General features: G+C 43.3%; 1 protein-coding gene across 3 annotated transcripts in view; it reads left to right on the plus strand.

The window, feature by feature from the left end:
- Window positions 1–14,214, plus strand: part of egfra (epidermal growth factor receptor a (erythroblastic leukemia viral (v-erb-b) oncogene homolog, avian)) — a gene marked incomplete at its 3' end in the record, with an annotated part of 31,398 nt that extends 17,184 nt beyond the window's left edge. Inside the window, 25 exon segments of one of the 3 annotated variants that reach the window (XM_048259141.1) lie at window positions 787–839; window positions 2,841–2,992; window positions 3,189–3,378; window positions 3,803–3,934; window positions 4,092–4,160; window positions 4,334–4,452; window positions 5,388–5,529; window positions 6,336–6,452; window positions 7,102–7,228; window positions 7,412–7,485; window positions 7,621–7,711; window positions 8,061–8,260; window positions 8,687–8,819; window positions 8,951–9,041; window positions 9,513–9,670; window positions 9,786–9,827; window positions 10,100–10,244; window positions 10,547–10,669; window positions 10,842–10,940; window positions 12,235–12,420; window positions 12,810–12,965; window positions 13,156–13,231; window positions 13,336–13,482; window positions 13,603–13,700; window positions 14,047–14,214. In XM_048259141.1, coding sequence (XP_048115098.1) covers window positions 2,912–2,992; window positions 3,189–3,378; window positions 3,803–3,934; window positions 4,092–4,160; window positions 4,334–4,452; window positions 5,388–5,529; window positions 6,336–6,452; window positions 7,102–7,228; window positions 7,412–7,485; window positions 7,621–7,711; window positions 8,061–8,260; window positions 8,687–8,819; window positions 8,951–9,041; window positions 9,513–9,670; window positions 9,786–9,827; window positions 10,100–10,244; window positions 10,547–10,669; window positions 10,842–10,940; window positions 12,235–12,420; window positions 12,810–12,965; window positions 13,156–13,231; window positions 13,336–13,482; window positions 13,603–13,700; window positions 14,047–14,214 — 2,964 coding nt within the window. 3 annotated transcript variants of the gene reach the window in all.
- Window positions 14,215–14,422: the final 208 nt, after the last annotated feature.

A 14,422-nucleotide genomic window follows, 5' to 3' on the forward strand; every position in this document is an offset into this window, starting at 1 on the left:
TGCATCATTATCTCCTGTCTAGACTGTTATCTACTACGTACATCTACTGATATTCTAGCAATTATGACGCGTTCCTTTGTGTGTTTATGCACAGACACATATCCCCAGGCACTTCATACCATTAGGAATATCTGCATTTAATTAAACAGCATGTGCATATTTCTTCTGTGATTCATAGGAACAGCACACGCTGCCACTGACAATTGCTTTCCATATAGTCCAAGCCTGGACTGGTTATGGACCAACCCTAGATAGCCGCTGGAGGGACTTTACTCGGCCAAGCCTTTGTTCCTGTGGCGTCGGGAAACAGGAAATGAGTAACTAGTGCTCATTAGAGCTCTACTGTTTATGAATTCATCCTCCTTGGAGCATGAGAGGTTGCCTGCACAATAGATATGGCTTTGTTACAGTGACAGCCTATTGTAAACATGCACAATACAGGGTTGGCTCAACCCTTCAGTGGAAACACATTTATGATTTAACCCCTGATACTACATTATCAATAAAATACAAGAAAACTCTGCTTTATTGCTCACACTAGTTTTTGGAGACCTGGTTTGTCACATGGTTTCTGTTGTGAATTGTTTGTTTTGCGTCACCTGTGTGATGGTGCAGGAACTAATCAGAGTTAATGAAATCTCAGCCTGTGGACTAATTAAAATGGGCAGCTCAGGGCTGTAGCTTGTCTCCAGTACCTGGCTTCTGGACAAGGTGCATTTACTCGCTATAGTCTCAACAGGCTGAGATTAATGAGAAGTGGAGAGAGAGAGAGATGGAAAGAAAGAGAGATTGGCAGATGTTCTTTCCTCCTACCTCTAACCTCTTTGGTCTTGTCTAAGGTAATGAAGTAAAATAGAAATCCAGAGAATTACACAGGTGGGAGGCAGGATGTGGGCTGGCTCCCTGTCACCAGCAAATGAAAAATGCAGGCTGCCATTTCAGTTGAACAAAACCATTTGGGTCCCAAGACCACTGCACTTCCCATTTACAATAGTTTTTACATACATTTGTTTTACTGGGTTGATAAGGAAGAACCAACATGTAGCTTTTGCATATGCCTGAGAATGTGGATCAAGTCACAAACGTGAGTTTCCAGTGAATCCACTTTGAATCTCGGTGCAGTTGAGTCTCTTTCGTCAAGTGCCGACATTTCCTTTAAGAATGCTAACAAGCCTTGACAACTAGAAGAGAAGACAAACAAAATCATTGTTTGTGTTACAGTATGATCATGGCACATAACAGCACTTGTATCCGTCATGTTTCTGAAAGACCAGAGCAGACTGGTCTATGGTCTACTGACTAAAACATAAATACGTGTTCATCATTTTGCAACTTAGTCTCAAGCAGGTGATTTTATAGTAAAGGGGATGCTACAGTAAAGGGGATGTACAGTATGTATCAGGTGGTGACTCAGAATTAATGTGCCACGACAAGACTTTTTCTGTGGATCTGAACTTGTTAGGCCAGCTGTTTTGTCGTTTTGCTTATTTTGTGATTCTATCCTAAACACACTCTGTTTCTGTCTGTCTTCATAATGCTGCATCTCTTAAAACACATTACTCACTGAAAAATGTAGATTTGATGATCCAGGTAATTTGCTGTGTATTTTTGAGTAGCTTTATTGTTTCCCAAAAGTGACAAAGGACCTTGGGAACAATGGTGCTTCTGTTGAGACGGTTTAGATGTGTTTGCCGACAACAGACAGCCGCAATTTTTCTCTAAAATCACATAATTATGGCTTACCGGTACTTATCTTACATCTTCTCTGCCATCAAAAGGTATTGCATGAGCAGAGTTTTTCTCATTGTGTTATTCAGAGTGGGCTTTGATAAAGATGCTGTGGTTAATTTGCTCTAAGCTGTAGTTTCATTTGATATCTAGCAGGGTTGTGCACAATTCGAATTACAATTCTGCTTTTTTTTTGCTACCTCAATTGAAATGCAAGTGAAATTCAAGAATTGAATTGGAATTTAAGAGCCAGTTTCAATTTAATTCTGGAATTTTGCACAAGCCTGATATCTAGCATATCATTCTACTAATATCAATCTGTTTGTCTTTTGATTAGATTTTTTTATTTTCTAATAGTCAGGATTAACCCAAAATACACTGGTTAATGTAGATGGAATGCCTTCTAGATTGTCAAAGCATATTAGAATTACTGTAACAAAAGAACATAGCAGTACACTCAGAGTAACTAAATAGAGCATCTATGGGAGTTTTCAGCAGATATGGACACACTTCAAACCCAGAATGGCTTAGGGACACTGTGTGATGTAACACAATCAGAGCAAGCCAACTCAAACCCAATCTTGTTTCATCTTTCCAGTTTTTTTTCTGGATTCTAGTCAGTGTCTTATATCAGTGCAGTTATCTGCATAGTCCTAACCGAACCTTGGAGTTCTCAGTTTTTCCTGTCAGTGGTGCAACATTCTGGGTCCATGGAGTGTAGCTGTATTCATTTTATTTATCTTGGCCCAAAACAGACTCTTTCCACTGCACTGAAGTCTAGTTCAAACAAACGCCTACCATTTTAGTGAGCTTCAGTGAATCTAAATCCAGGTTCACATTTGCTGTCATGGTTTTTATGTGGACTGGATGTTATGTGTTCCTGTGACTTTTTTGTGAAACATCTTTCCATGTCTGTCCTGCTACAGTAGCAGAAATATAAATTGCCAGAAGCTAGTTGTCAAACTGTGATGTCTGTAGTGACAGACATGCAGTCTCAAACCTGTAAGAAGCAATACAGTTCTCATTTTGTGACTTATATTTGAATATTAGTTTTCATGAAAGCATTGAGTGCACTGCACACACTGACTGATTTCCTTTCTCTCCCCATGCAGTATGTCAAGGTTCAAACAACAAACTGACGCTCTTGGGCACACATGACGATCACTACCAAAACCTAGTAAAAATGTACAGTAACTGCACTGTAGTCCTGGAGAACCTGGAGATCACCTATACCTCCGACCAGCATGACCTGTCCTTCCTAAAGGTGAGATGTCACTCAACCAGCAAGAGCTATTTTTTTAGTGCTCTAAATAAATGTGTTTATCTGTTATACCTACATGCAGTGCTAGTGAAAATTGAAACGTGTGTGTTCGAAAGATGTAAACATTGAATGCAAGAGATGTGCTTTGTGATGTTATTTCTGTGAAGTTTATTCCCCTCGTGAACATCCTTTCTCACAGAATATTCAGGAGGTTGGAGGCTATGTTCTGATTGCCATCAACACGGCTACCAAGATACCGCTGGACAACCTGCACATCATCCGAGGCCACACCCTCTACAATGACGAGTTTGCTCTGGCAGTGCTGTCCAACTGTAACAAAGGCACCAACGCCTCCGTGACCAGGGAGCTTCACCTCGGAAACCTCACAGGTGAGACCTGACAGGTGAAACCATACAGGTGAGACCTCCACAGGGCCTCCGATATACTGACACCTGACTAGCCAGCATGCCCTTACACCTGACTTACAGTACATCCCCAAATGATGCATCATTCATTTAGTCAAATCCACATGCTAAATTGAATGCAGTGGAATAATGAAGATACAGTGTCTTGTCAGATAGACTGATTTAATGAAGTCATTATCATAGTTACAGTAAGTCACTGGCTTGGGCACACAGTCAGTCCGTGTTAGCCGTCTTACGAGGCTTACAATCACATCTGGTCTGTTGGTGTATGCAATGGGGCAAAAATCTCCATCTTTGTGTCAGGCTGATCCTCACAGATGTGTCCGTGGAAGAGGAGGAAGTGAGGTATTAGCAATCAGACTTTTGGTGTTTGCTTTCACGTTCACAGAAATTATCAATGGAGGTGTGAAGTTCTCTCACAACTGCCTCTGCAATGTGGAGACGATACAGTGGGCGGACATTCTGAACATGAAGAAAAATCCCAGTATGGACCTCCCTACTCCGAAATATGACAAATACTGTGAGTATTCATATGCCTTGTTTAACAACTGGTGCTTAAATTAAGTTGATTGCCGCTTAAGACATCGGTGGGTACATTCATCATAAACTATGTATATAGACAAGAAATAGGTACCTATTGACTGTAAGATGCATAACATTTTGTTTTTTACCTGTAGGTAAAAAGTGTGATCCAAGCTGCCCTAATGGATCTTGTTGGGCTCCAGGTTACCAAAATTGCCAGACGTGTAAGTCACTTTAATATAGCATAGATCTGGGCAGAAGGATCCTGTGAAATGACAACTCGCTGCTTCTGCCTGTTATCTGATTAAAAAGAAAAGACTCACCACATGCCTTAGCCAGCTGACTACATCTCATCTTCTCCATGTCGTCTTTCTCCTGCTTTGTGTCACTCCCGCAGTAACCAAGACGATCTGTGCGGATCAGTGCTCGGGCCGCTGCAAAGGGCCCCGGCCTATTGACTGCTGTAACGAGTACTGCGCGGCAGGCTGCACCGGACCCCGGCCCACCGACTGCCTGGTGAGCCTCCCAGCCGGCCAACTGACCGACCAGCCCCAGAGCTGAGTCAGCCGCAAGTCTCCGAGCTGTAATGTGAAACAGCTGTGCTCATGCAGCCAGCTCTTTAATTAGTGTAGTTTTAGCTTTTAGTCTGATGTGCTGACTTGGGATGTCTTATGTGAGCTTGTATTTCTTAGATTTGTAAGTGTCTCCAGTGTTGCACTGAAGCTTGCCAGCCAGCCAGGAATATGTTTTTCAGTTTAATGTATACCGGTATTATTTTTTCCTATTTCATGTACATTTGTGTTTCAAGTGTATCATGTGAACTAGCTGTAATATTGTTGCCTGTAATATCATTGTGTTACCATACAGCTATATAAAGAGGTAGCATTGCACGTGCATATGCATTATAATGGAAAGTCTTTGAAAAAGCTCCATTATTTACTGATATCTAACAATTTAACAGACATTTAGGGCCATAATTTACAACAAGCAAAGTTCTCATGTATGAACTATAACTATTGTTTGGCATGTTGGAGCATTGAGCTGACTCATCAGTGTTTGTGGTTAAGGTCTTGTCAACGGTGTTACATTAGCTTGTCAACAGTGTTAAATTAGTTAAATTAAATTTTTAATTTACCTAGTTATTAAAGCTATTAAAGCTATTTATTAGCTTTAGTTTTACGACTTTGCACTTCCTTGCAAACTTTGCACATCCTACAAATGTGTGTGTGTGTGTGTGTGCGCACGTGTGTGAAAGTTATATGCGGAATCACATTGACCGTGTGACTTCAGATACCAGTAAATTGTCATGTCACAGACGACCAGACTTTCCTCAGAGGCGATCGCTGATGATGGGCCTTTGGTGGGTGCTGTGCTGGAAGTGAAAGCCTTACTAACAGCTGGCTGCAGCTCGCTGGCTGTGCGGCTAAGCTAGTTGGTTGTCTCCCCTGCAGGCTTGCAGAAATTTCTCAGAAGACGGGACGTGTAAGGAGTCCTGCCCCCCCCTCATGATCTACGACAGCACTCTGCACCAGCTGGTCCCCAATCCATACGGGAAGTACAGCTTTGGAGCCACCTGTGTGAAAAAATGCCCACGTAAGGAGTCAGCCTGTGCAACTTTTTTCTATATCCCTGTTCATTTTATCCCTGTTCATTTCATCTCACGTTATCATGTTCAGGCATGTCCCCAAATATTTATGTCCCCAAATATTCTTCAAATTTCACTCGACTTTAGTATTCAGTCAAGTGCCCATAGGGGTTCAAATTGTTGCATGCTGGCATCTCTGGTCAGTGCTCAGTGATCTGTGATCAATGTCTGGCCATCCTGGTTAAAATATAAATTGTCTGAACAAACCAGGAGAATGACTGAATCATAAGTTGTGCGTATGCAACATAATTCGAGTGCACACCTCAGTGACACCAGTTGTCAGTCTCACAAACACAGATTTCAAAACCTTGCTTCTGACACAGGTCATACTTTGAATTTCTTAAATGGATGGCAAAGTCATAGACACAGGTGTTTTGGAACACTGACACAAAAATACTTTTTGAGCTTTTGATTTGTACAATCAGACCCAAATGGTTGTGAGTTACATTAAACATTGTGTGCTGAATCTTAATTAGTTCACTTGAAACAGCCAACTTATTACAGGAGTATGCAGTTGCAATGAGCATTTACAGTGAGGAGTTAAGAACATATGACTGTATGCATTTTTTATCAAAATTGCGTGTGATTAATTGCGTACAATAACAATGACCAACACTGTCCCTTAGGCTGTTTGAAATAAAGACTGATTACGCAACTGCTTGTGCAAATGATTGTAAAGGCTTCGCCCATATCCTCATGTTGTGATTGAAATGTGTTAAAGATTAATGCCTAATCAGTTTGATACCATCCGCAGATAACTATGTGGTGACGGACCATGGAGCATGTGTGCGTTCATGCAGCTCCAAGCACTATGAGACCGAGGAGGGAGGGGTCAGGAAGTGCAAGCCCTGTGAAGGCCTGTGTCCCAAAGGTAAGCTAGTGGCCTACCTGTGTCCTTTTGCAAATCTCATCTCAACTCTATGGGCGGTGGTAGCGTAGTGGCTAAGGAGCAGTTGTGTCCACAGTTGTGCCCTTGAGCAAGACACTTAACCCCAAGTTGCTCTGAGAAGAATGGCCCTTGTAATATACAACACAGCTGATGCTCCACTGGAAATGACTAGTTTAGATAACTAGTGTCCTTTTGCAAATCCCATCTCATCTCTATGAGTAGGAGCCTAGGTGACAGTAAGGGTGGGGATCCAGCAGCATCCTCCTCCTCCTCCTTATCTTAGGGGCAGCCGTGGCCCACTGGTTAGGGCTTCGGACTTGTTACCGGAGGGTTGCTGGTTCGATCCACAACCAGTAGGCACGGCTGAAGTGCCCTTGAGCAAGGCACCTAACCTCTCACTGCTCCCCGAGCGCCGCTGTAGCAGGCAGCTCACTGCGCTGGGATTAGTGTGTGCTTTACCTCACTGTGTGCTGATTGTGTTTAACTAATTCACGGATTGGGATAAATGCAGAGACCAAATTTCCCTCACGGGGGTCAAAAGAGTATATATACTTATACTTATACTTATACTTATACTTATACTTATCAGAGAGAAGATGTTCCCTGAGATTGTCTATATGTGTTTTTTCAGTCTGCCATGGCCTCGGAATGGGAAAGCTGAAAGACATCTTGTCAATTAACGCCAGCAACATTGACACCTTTCAAAACTGCACCAAGATAAATGGCGATGTGGCGATACTCTACACAACAATTCACGGGTGAGTGAAAAAGGCCCATAGCTTGGTTAAGGTAATGTCTCAACATTGACACTCTTTTTCATTTGATGGACTGTGTGAAACCACAATACAATGCAATCACTTTGATTTCTCCCATAAATGTTTAAATTGTAGAAAAAAATGTTTATCAAAGAGGTCCTAAATATAATTCATTGTGATTTTCAGAGATAAACATACAAAAACACCAAAGTTGGATCCTGCCAAGCTTAGCGTATTTGAGTCTGTTAAAGAAATCACTGGTAAGCTAATTATCCTAAATGATATGATTTAGGCTATCAATATAATGTGATTTGCAGAAGCTAAAACTCAAATTGGCATATTAACATTTTTAAAGCAAGCCTGTATAACTCTCTCCTAACTGATTGTGTCTGAAGGGTACTTGTTGATCCAGGAATGGCCTGAAAGTCTAACCTCCCTTAGTCCCTTTGAAAACCTTGAAGTGATCCGTGGGCGAACCAAAAAACAGTAAGTCACCCACAAAAGAGTGACTGTAGTGCAATGAACACATCAGGGAACACAACTCATCACTCTTTCACATTCTCAAAAATGTAAAAGAGTCCCAACTGCTTCCGACCAGTTTAGTAGCCTTTAGTATTTGCATTGTGTTTTCTGTAGCACTCTTACAGTATGTCCATGAAAGCCAGCAGTTCAAACACTAAAACATGTGTGTGTGTGTGTGTGTGTGTGTGTGTGTGTGTGTGTGTGTGTGTGTGTGTCTGTGTGTGTGTCTGTGTCTGTCTGTCTGTCTGTCTGTCTGTCTGTCTGTCTGTATGTCTGTCTGTCTGTCTGTCTGTCTATGTGTGTGTATGAACAGGGGAGTGGTGAGCTTTGCTGTCGCCAACACTAAGATAACCCACCTGGGCCTGCGGTCGCTGAAGAGTATCAGTGATGGCGAAGTGGCCATTATAAAGAACGAGAACCTCTGCTACACCAAGGTGTCGCACTGGAGTCGCCTGTTTGAGCTGCGCACGCAGAAAGTTAACCTGAAAAGTAACAAAGACATGCAGACATGTGGTAAAGAAAACACCTCAGCCTGGTTTCCTAAAAGTTTTACTTAGCATTGTAATGTTCAAGACAACTTGCTATCATTTTAACTGCTTTAGCATAAACATGCTTTGAAAGATACATAATATGACATTACCGTTGGTATCATACAGTTGGTATCTTAATAATGTGATTGCGATGTGTGACCGTTTGGGGTATTTTGTTTATATGATACTGCATTTGGGGTGCATAACATTATTATTGACTTAAAACAATATGTGGCATTGGCCATGACTTGTCTATAACTTGGTTATGTCAATCTTATGACATAAGATTCATCCATGACATAAGTCAAACCAAGAGTCATGGCCAGTCTCATAGGCTTACCCTGCCTGGAGACACGAGAGGGTCAGTCCTTCTGTGGAGCCTGACCCATCCCTTTTCATGTCCTCTCAGTTGCGGAGAACAGCACATGTGATGAGATGTGCACGGCTGATGGCTGTTGGGGTCCAGGGGCCGACATGTGCTTCTCCTGCCTGCACAGGATCCGCGATGGACACTGCGTTGCCTCCTGCAACCTACTGGAAGGGTGAGCTACGGTGTTGGGGGAGAATCGAGCCGGGACTGATGAAGGCCTGTCTTTGCAAAAACAAATGAGTGAAAAACAAAATACTTACATTTTTAATAACAAAAAAAATAAATAAAAAATATTGTTTGTAGAGAACCACGGGAATCGGAGATTAACAGGACCTGTTTTCAGTGTGACTCAGAGTGCAAGCCCTTAAATGGGACCCTGACCTGCAGTGGACCTGTGAGTACAGTATGCTCTATGCTTATCACTGTAACAAATGATTTGTGCACTCAACATAGCCCAGTTGTTTCAGTAAGTTACGTCAATGTGTAGTGTCAAATGTATTGTACAAGTCAAAATAACAATAGGTTATGACTGGACTATGTTAGAGTGCCCTGGACTCACTGATAACCACTTGATGGTCTTTTGGGCCCCCACCGTTGACTTCAAGGCAGCGCTGCCACCATCGACTTCAAGGCAACACTGCCATACCTTAACCCTAACCCTAGTGCCTTCCAGGCAGCGCTGCCTTGAAGTCGATGGTGGGGGTAACCACTGTGCCACATGCATCTGTATGTCTGAATATATGTTTGAAATGATGTCAACCACAGTTGAAATACTATGATATGATTTAACACTCAAATATGTGTTCTTGTGAAATATTGGTTCTGTTGTGACATCAGATAATTCCTGAATTTGATGCCCTCTCAGGGTCCTGACCAGTGCACGGAGTGCGCCAACTTTAAAGATGGCATTCACTGTGTCCAGCGTTGCCCCCATGGTGTGCCCGCAAAAGACGGCTCCAGCATCTGGAAGTACGCTGACAAAGACGGGGAGTGTCAACCATGCCACAAGAACTGTACTCAAGGGTAGACTGGCTTAACCTGCTCACTTAACAGCATTATATGAAAAATGCACAAATATTTAAAAAAATATTTTGGGCCTTTTAACTAAATTAACTTCAGGGTAATGTTTATTTCTCAGATGCACAGGTCCAAAGCTGAAAGACTGCAAAGACTACATCATGTAAGGGATACTTATTTACAGTTTGTTCACTGCACTTATCCTGAAAAAAGACTTTTATTCAAGAGCGAGGCTTTGAAAGCTAGATATTACCTTGGATACAGTTTATCTATATTCTAAACTGTTCAAAAACCACCAGTGTTTGAGCACTGCATAACATATGCTTAGATGAAGTACAGTGGTACCCCAGAGAGAGCCACTGCATATAGGAAAGGGTGTCTGTAGTATGGAGGAACACACAGAAGTCACTAAGCTGCTCTGGGTGATTTGTCCAGCCACTCCAACCTGTCGATGGTGGCCGCAGGAGTGGTCGGTGGCCTGCTGGCGTTTGTCATCCTGGCACTGGGTGTGTTTGTGCTGCTGCGAAGACGCCACATCAAAAGGAAGAGAACACTCCGCCGACTGCTGCAGGAGAGAGAGGTGCGAAACTTTAGCGCTCACGTTGGGCTACCCTTGAGGCAAAGTAAATTGTTAATGGCACTACATAAATAATACAAGATGAATATATGGTACTATATAAATATGAGTGGCTGCTAAGGTCTTTTGGCTGCATAGTTCTGCAGCGTGGCCAGATACTGTTTGCTCCTGTTAATGGTAAAAGGAGCAAACATTCTTTACTTTTCCTTATGGACATGAGCTTATAGTTCTAAGAGATCTCTCACTAGGCACACTAGCACTCATTTTTCATGGTTCAAGAACCAAGTTCATCTTTGTCTTCTCAGTTGGTGGAGCCCCTGACACCTAGTGGAGAGACGCCCAACCAGGCATTGCTGCGAATCCTCAAAGAGACTGAGTTCAAAAAGATCAAAGTGCTGGGGTCAGGAGCATTTGGTACCGTGTATAAGGTCAGTCGACTCCCAGGCATGCTGTATCTAAGCATCTTCTGTCTGTCCTGCCCAATATTCTCTGCATTAAAGTACTGTTGCTGTACTCATTCTGTTGTGTCTAAAAAAGTGATGGAACTACTATATTATGGGTTATTATTACTAGGTTACAAAGAGTCGTTTATCTTTGCAGGGTCTGTGGGTTCCTGAGGGGGAAGATGTGAAAATTCCGGTTGCCATCAAAGTCTTACGAGAGGCTACGTCTCCCAAGGCCAACAAAGAGATCTTGGATGTGAGTAAAAGTAGTTCTTTTTTATTTTATATAGACTGATGTTGAGCTATCCAGCATTTCAGGAGATCATTTTTCAATTACACTAGTGTATTGTGTTTTTTTCAATTACAGTAAAATGTAAAACATATGCCTGCATAGAGATATATGTCATTCATGTACCTGGTAATACTGCTGTATAGCATCACATAGGCATGGCCTGAGGTAAACTGATGGGGGTGCTCAGGGAGGCCTGGTTAGACACATGCTGACTGTGAGATGCTTGTGGATATGACTGAGTGGGTGTAGCGTTGACTGTAGGCTGAAGTGGCTCTGTGTTGTGAAAAGAGGCTGGGTGTGAGCAGTAGTGTCTGGACGCTGCTTAGTCAGGGGGTGCTTCAGGACGCGGCAGCTGCGCACTCGTGGACACAGGGTCAACGGGGCCCGGAAAACAAGCCGCCGCAATATCCGCTGTCCAAAGCGCCCGAGATATTTTACTGTTCCAGAGAATGTCGTAGCTTTGGAAACAAGCGACTGAGTTCATGCTGTAATCTTGAGTTCATTAAGGTGGAATGCGTTCCTTTGGGAAGAGGAGGAGTGTTCCCCTTCCCAGAAATGGGAAAAAGGGAGAAAAAACATATAAATTCAGTTTCTGTAGACATTTCATCTGTATTTCTTTTAAATATAACAAGGACATGTAAACAGCCCTGTTACGTCTGACAAAACAGCATTTGATATGAAACTGATGAGTAAATATCAAGGTTCAAGGTGCAAGGTTACTTTAATGGGTCTCCCAAGGGAGAAATTTGTTTTGAAAAATACAAAAGGCATCACAGGACATAGCACATATGTCCTACATAGCACATATGTCCTACATAGCACATATGCCATACAAAAGACATCACAGGACATAGCACATATGTCCTACATAGCACATATGCCACAATACAAAAGACATCACAGGACATAGCACATATGTTATATAACACATGTATATTTATTATATATATATTATATCATAAAATTCACAGCCATCCAAATATATAGACGTATGTGTATGTGTGACTGCATGAGTGGTTGTCAGCTCCTGTATGTTCTCTATGTCCTCCTCTGATTTGTTCAGATCTATGCCAAGAATTCAGTCCTGCTGTCAGTGATGCACAATCAATTACAATAGGTTACCACATTATCATGAGAGAATGTGTTCTAACCCTTATTCTTCCTCTTTGAATGTGTGTGTGTGTGTGCGTGTGCGTGTGCGTGTGTGTGTGTGTGTGTGTGTGTGTCTGTGTGTGTGCGCATGCGTGTGTACACATAGGAGGCATATGTGATGGCCAGTGTGGAGCACCCGCATGTGTGTCGGCTGCTGGGCATCTGTCTGACCTCCACGGTGCAGCTCATCACACAGCTCATGCCCTATGGCTGCCTGCTCGACTACGTCAAGGAGCACAAGGACAACATCGGCTCCCAGTACCTGCTCAACTGGTGTGTGCAGATCGCCAAGGTAAAGATAAACACAGGCTTTCAAACATAAACACAACTCCTAGTATGAGAACAGATTATTATTAGCTGTGCTACCTGCCACAGTGACACAAACATATGGCACATCATGCTTGAGTAGGACACTGTTTCCAGACACACAGAGGAAGTCATTTGTTTCTAAGCATACTGCCAAGCTCATATAGAGAAAAGGCTCCAATATAGACCAGCACATGTGCAAATAAGCAAGCAGTTCAGTCAGTCAAATGACATCAGTCAGCAAATCCTTCTGCCGGCTGCGCGTCATCCGTTCCCCTGCCTGAAGGTTTCATGATGATGGGTGATGGCGCCCTGGAGACTAGCATTAACCTGAGGTTGCACACGGTCACGTCTGTGCTTGTCCATCAACTGCAGGGAATGAACTATCTTGAGGACCGTCACTTGGTTCACCGTGACTTGGCGGCGAGAAATGTCTTGGTGAAGACTCCACAGCATGTCAAGATCACAGACTTTGGCCTGGCCAAGCTCCTCAATGCAGACGAGAAAGAGTATCATGCAGATGGTGGAAAGGTCTGTCTCTTTATTTCTTTGACTCGTTATGTTATATTTAAGCATTTATATTTGTTATATTTGAGCATTTAAATGGTTTAATTGCCCAATATAACAGCATCATTCCTGTATTACAAAATGGAATCCTGTCCTACATTGTTTCCATACCCTACATACCATACACTTCTGAAAATGGTCTGTTTATCTAAAGGTTCCCATAAAATGGATGGCTCTTGAGTCCATACTTCATCGGACGTACACTCACCAGAGCGATGTTTGGAGCTATGGTAAGCTCCTGTTAAATCCATTCACAATCATCTTAATCCCAGTTCAAACATACAAGTGGCATTAAATTAGCAGTGTTTACAATACAGCTGTCCTGCCTCCGCAGGTGTGACCGTGTGGGAGCTGATGACCTTCGGAACCAAGCCGTACGACGGCATACCGGCCAGTGAGATTGCGGGAGTGCTGGAGAAGGGCGAGCGTTTACCCCAGCCCCCCATCTGCACCATAGACGTCTACATGATCATGGTGAAATGTAAGGAGAGACGCAGAGTCCTTCCGTGGGCTTCCATATGAGTTATGGTGGTCTCGGCCTTGCCCTCACCCGGTCTGTGCCGTTCATCACACCCCCTCTGTCCTCTCTCTTCCTCCGCAGGCTGGATGATTGATGCCGACAGCCGGCCGCGCTTCAGGGAGCTCATCGCCGAGTTCACCAAGATGGCCCGGGACCCCTCACGCTACCTAGTCATTCAGGTGAGGCCCCACGGTTGTATGCCTCATGGTCCGGTCATCACACCGGTCAAAAATATCCATGCATGTAATGACCCATACCCTCACCCCCATCCCCCCAACATGGCTCTCATAAGTCTCTGCAACTTTTACTCCTTTTATGGTCTTCATAACATTCCTGATGTCAGCCCTAATGAATGAGTTGGAACTGCAGTAACTTCTTCTTGCCCATAACTCCTGCCAACCAACCCTAACTGTGAATTACCCTAAATGTCCTATACTTCTACATCTACTCTCCATCCTCACACACAACTAATATCCTCCTCACAAGAACAGACAGTAGTAATATTAGTACTTTTCTTCTGTCCAGGGCGATGATCGGATGCATCTGCCCAGTCCCAGTGATGGCAAGTACTACCGCAGCTTGATCAGTGGCGTGGACATGGAGGACGCGGTGGATGCTGACGAGTACCTGGTGCCCAGCCGCAGCTTCTTCAGCACCCCCTGCACCTCGCGCACCCAGCTCCTGCACTCCGTGGTGAGTTGGCTTAGCCAGGCCCAGTGGTACACACATAGGCAGCCTGGCAAATCTAGAGACATCTAGACTAGAGAAACCTAGGCAGCCTGGCAAATCTAGAGACATCTAGACAAGAGAAACATTTGATCACTCTCTGTCAGTGTTGGGCAATTTACTGAAAATTAGTAATTAGTTACAGTTACTAGCTACTTCTGTCAAAAGTAATTGA

Source organism: Alosa alosa, chromosome 1 (genome assembly GCF_017589495.1).
Source record: "Alosa alosa isolate M-15738 ecotype Scorff River chromosome 1, AALO_Geno_1.1, whole genome shotgun sequence".
Classification (NCBI taxonomy): Eukaryota; Metazoa; Chordata; class Actinopteri; order Clupeiformes; family Clupeidae; genus Alosa; species Alosa alosa.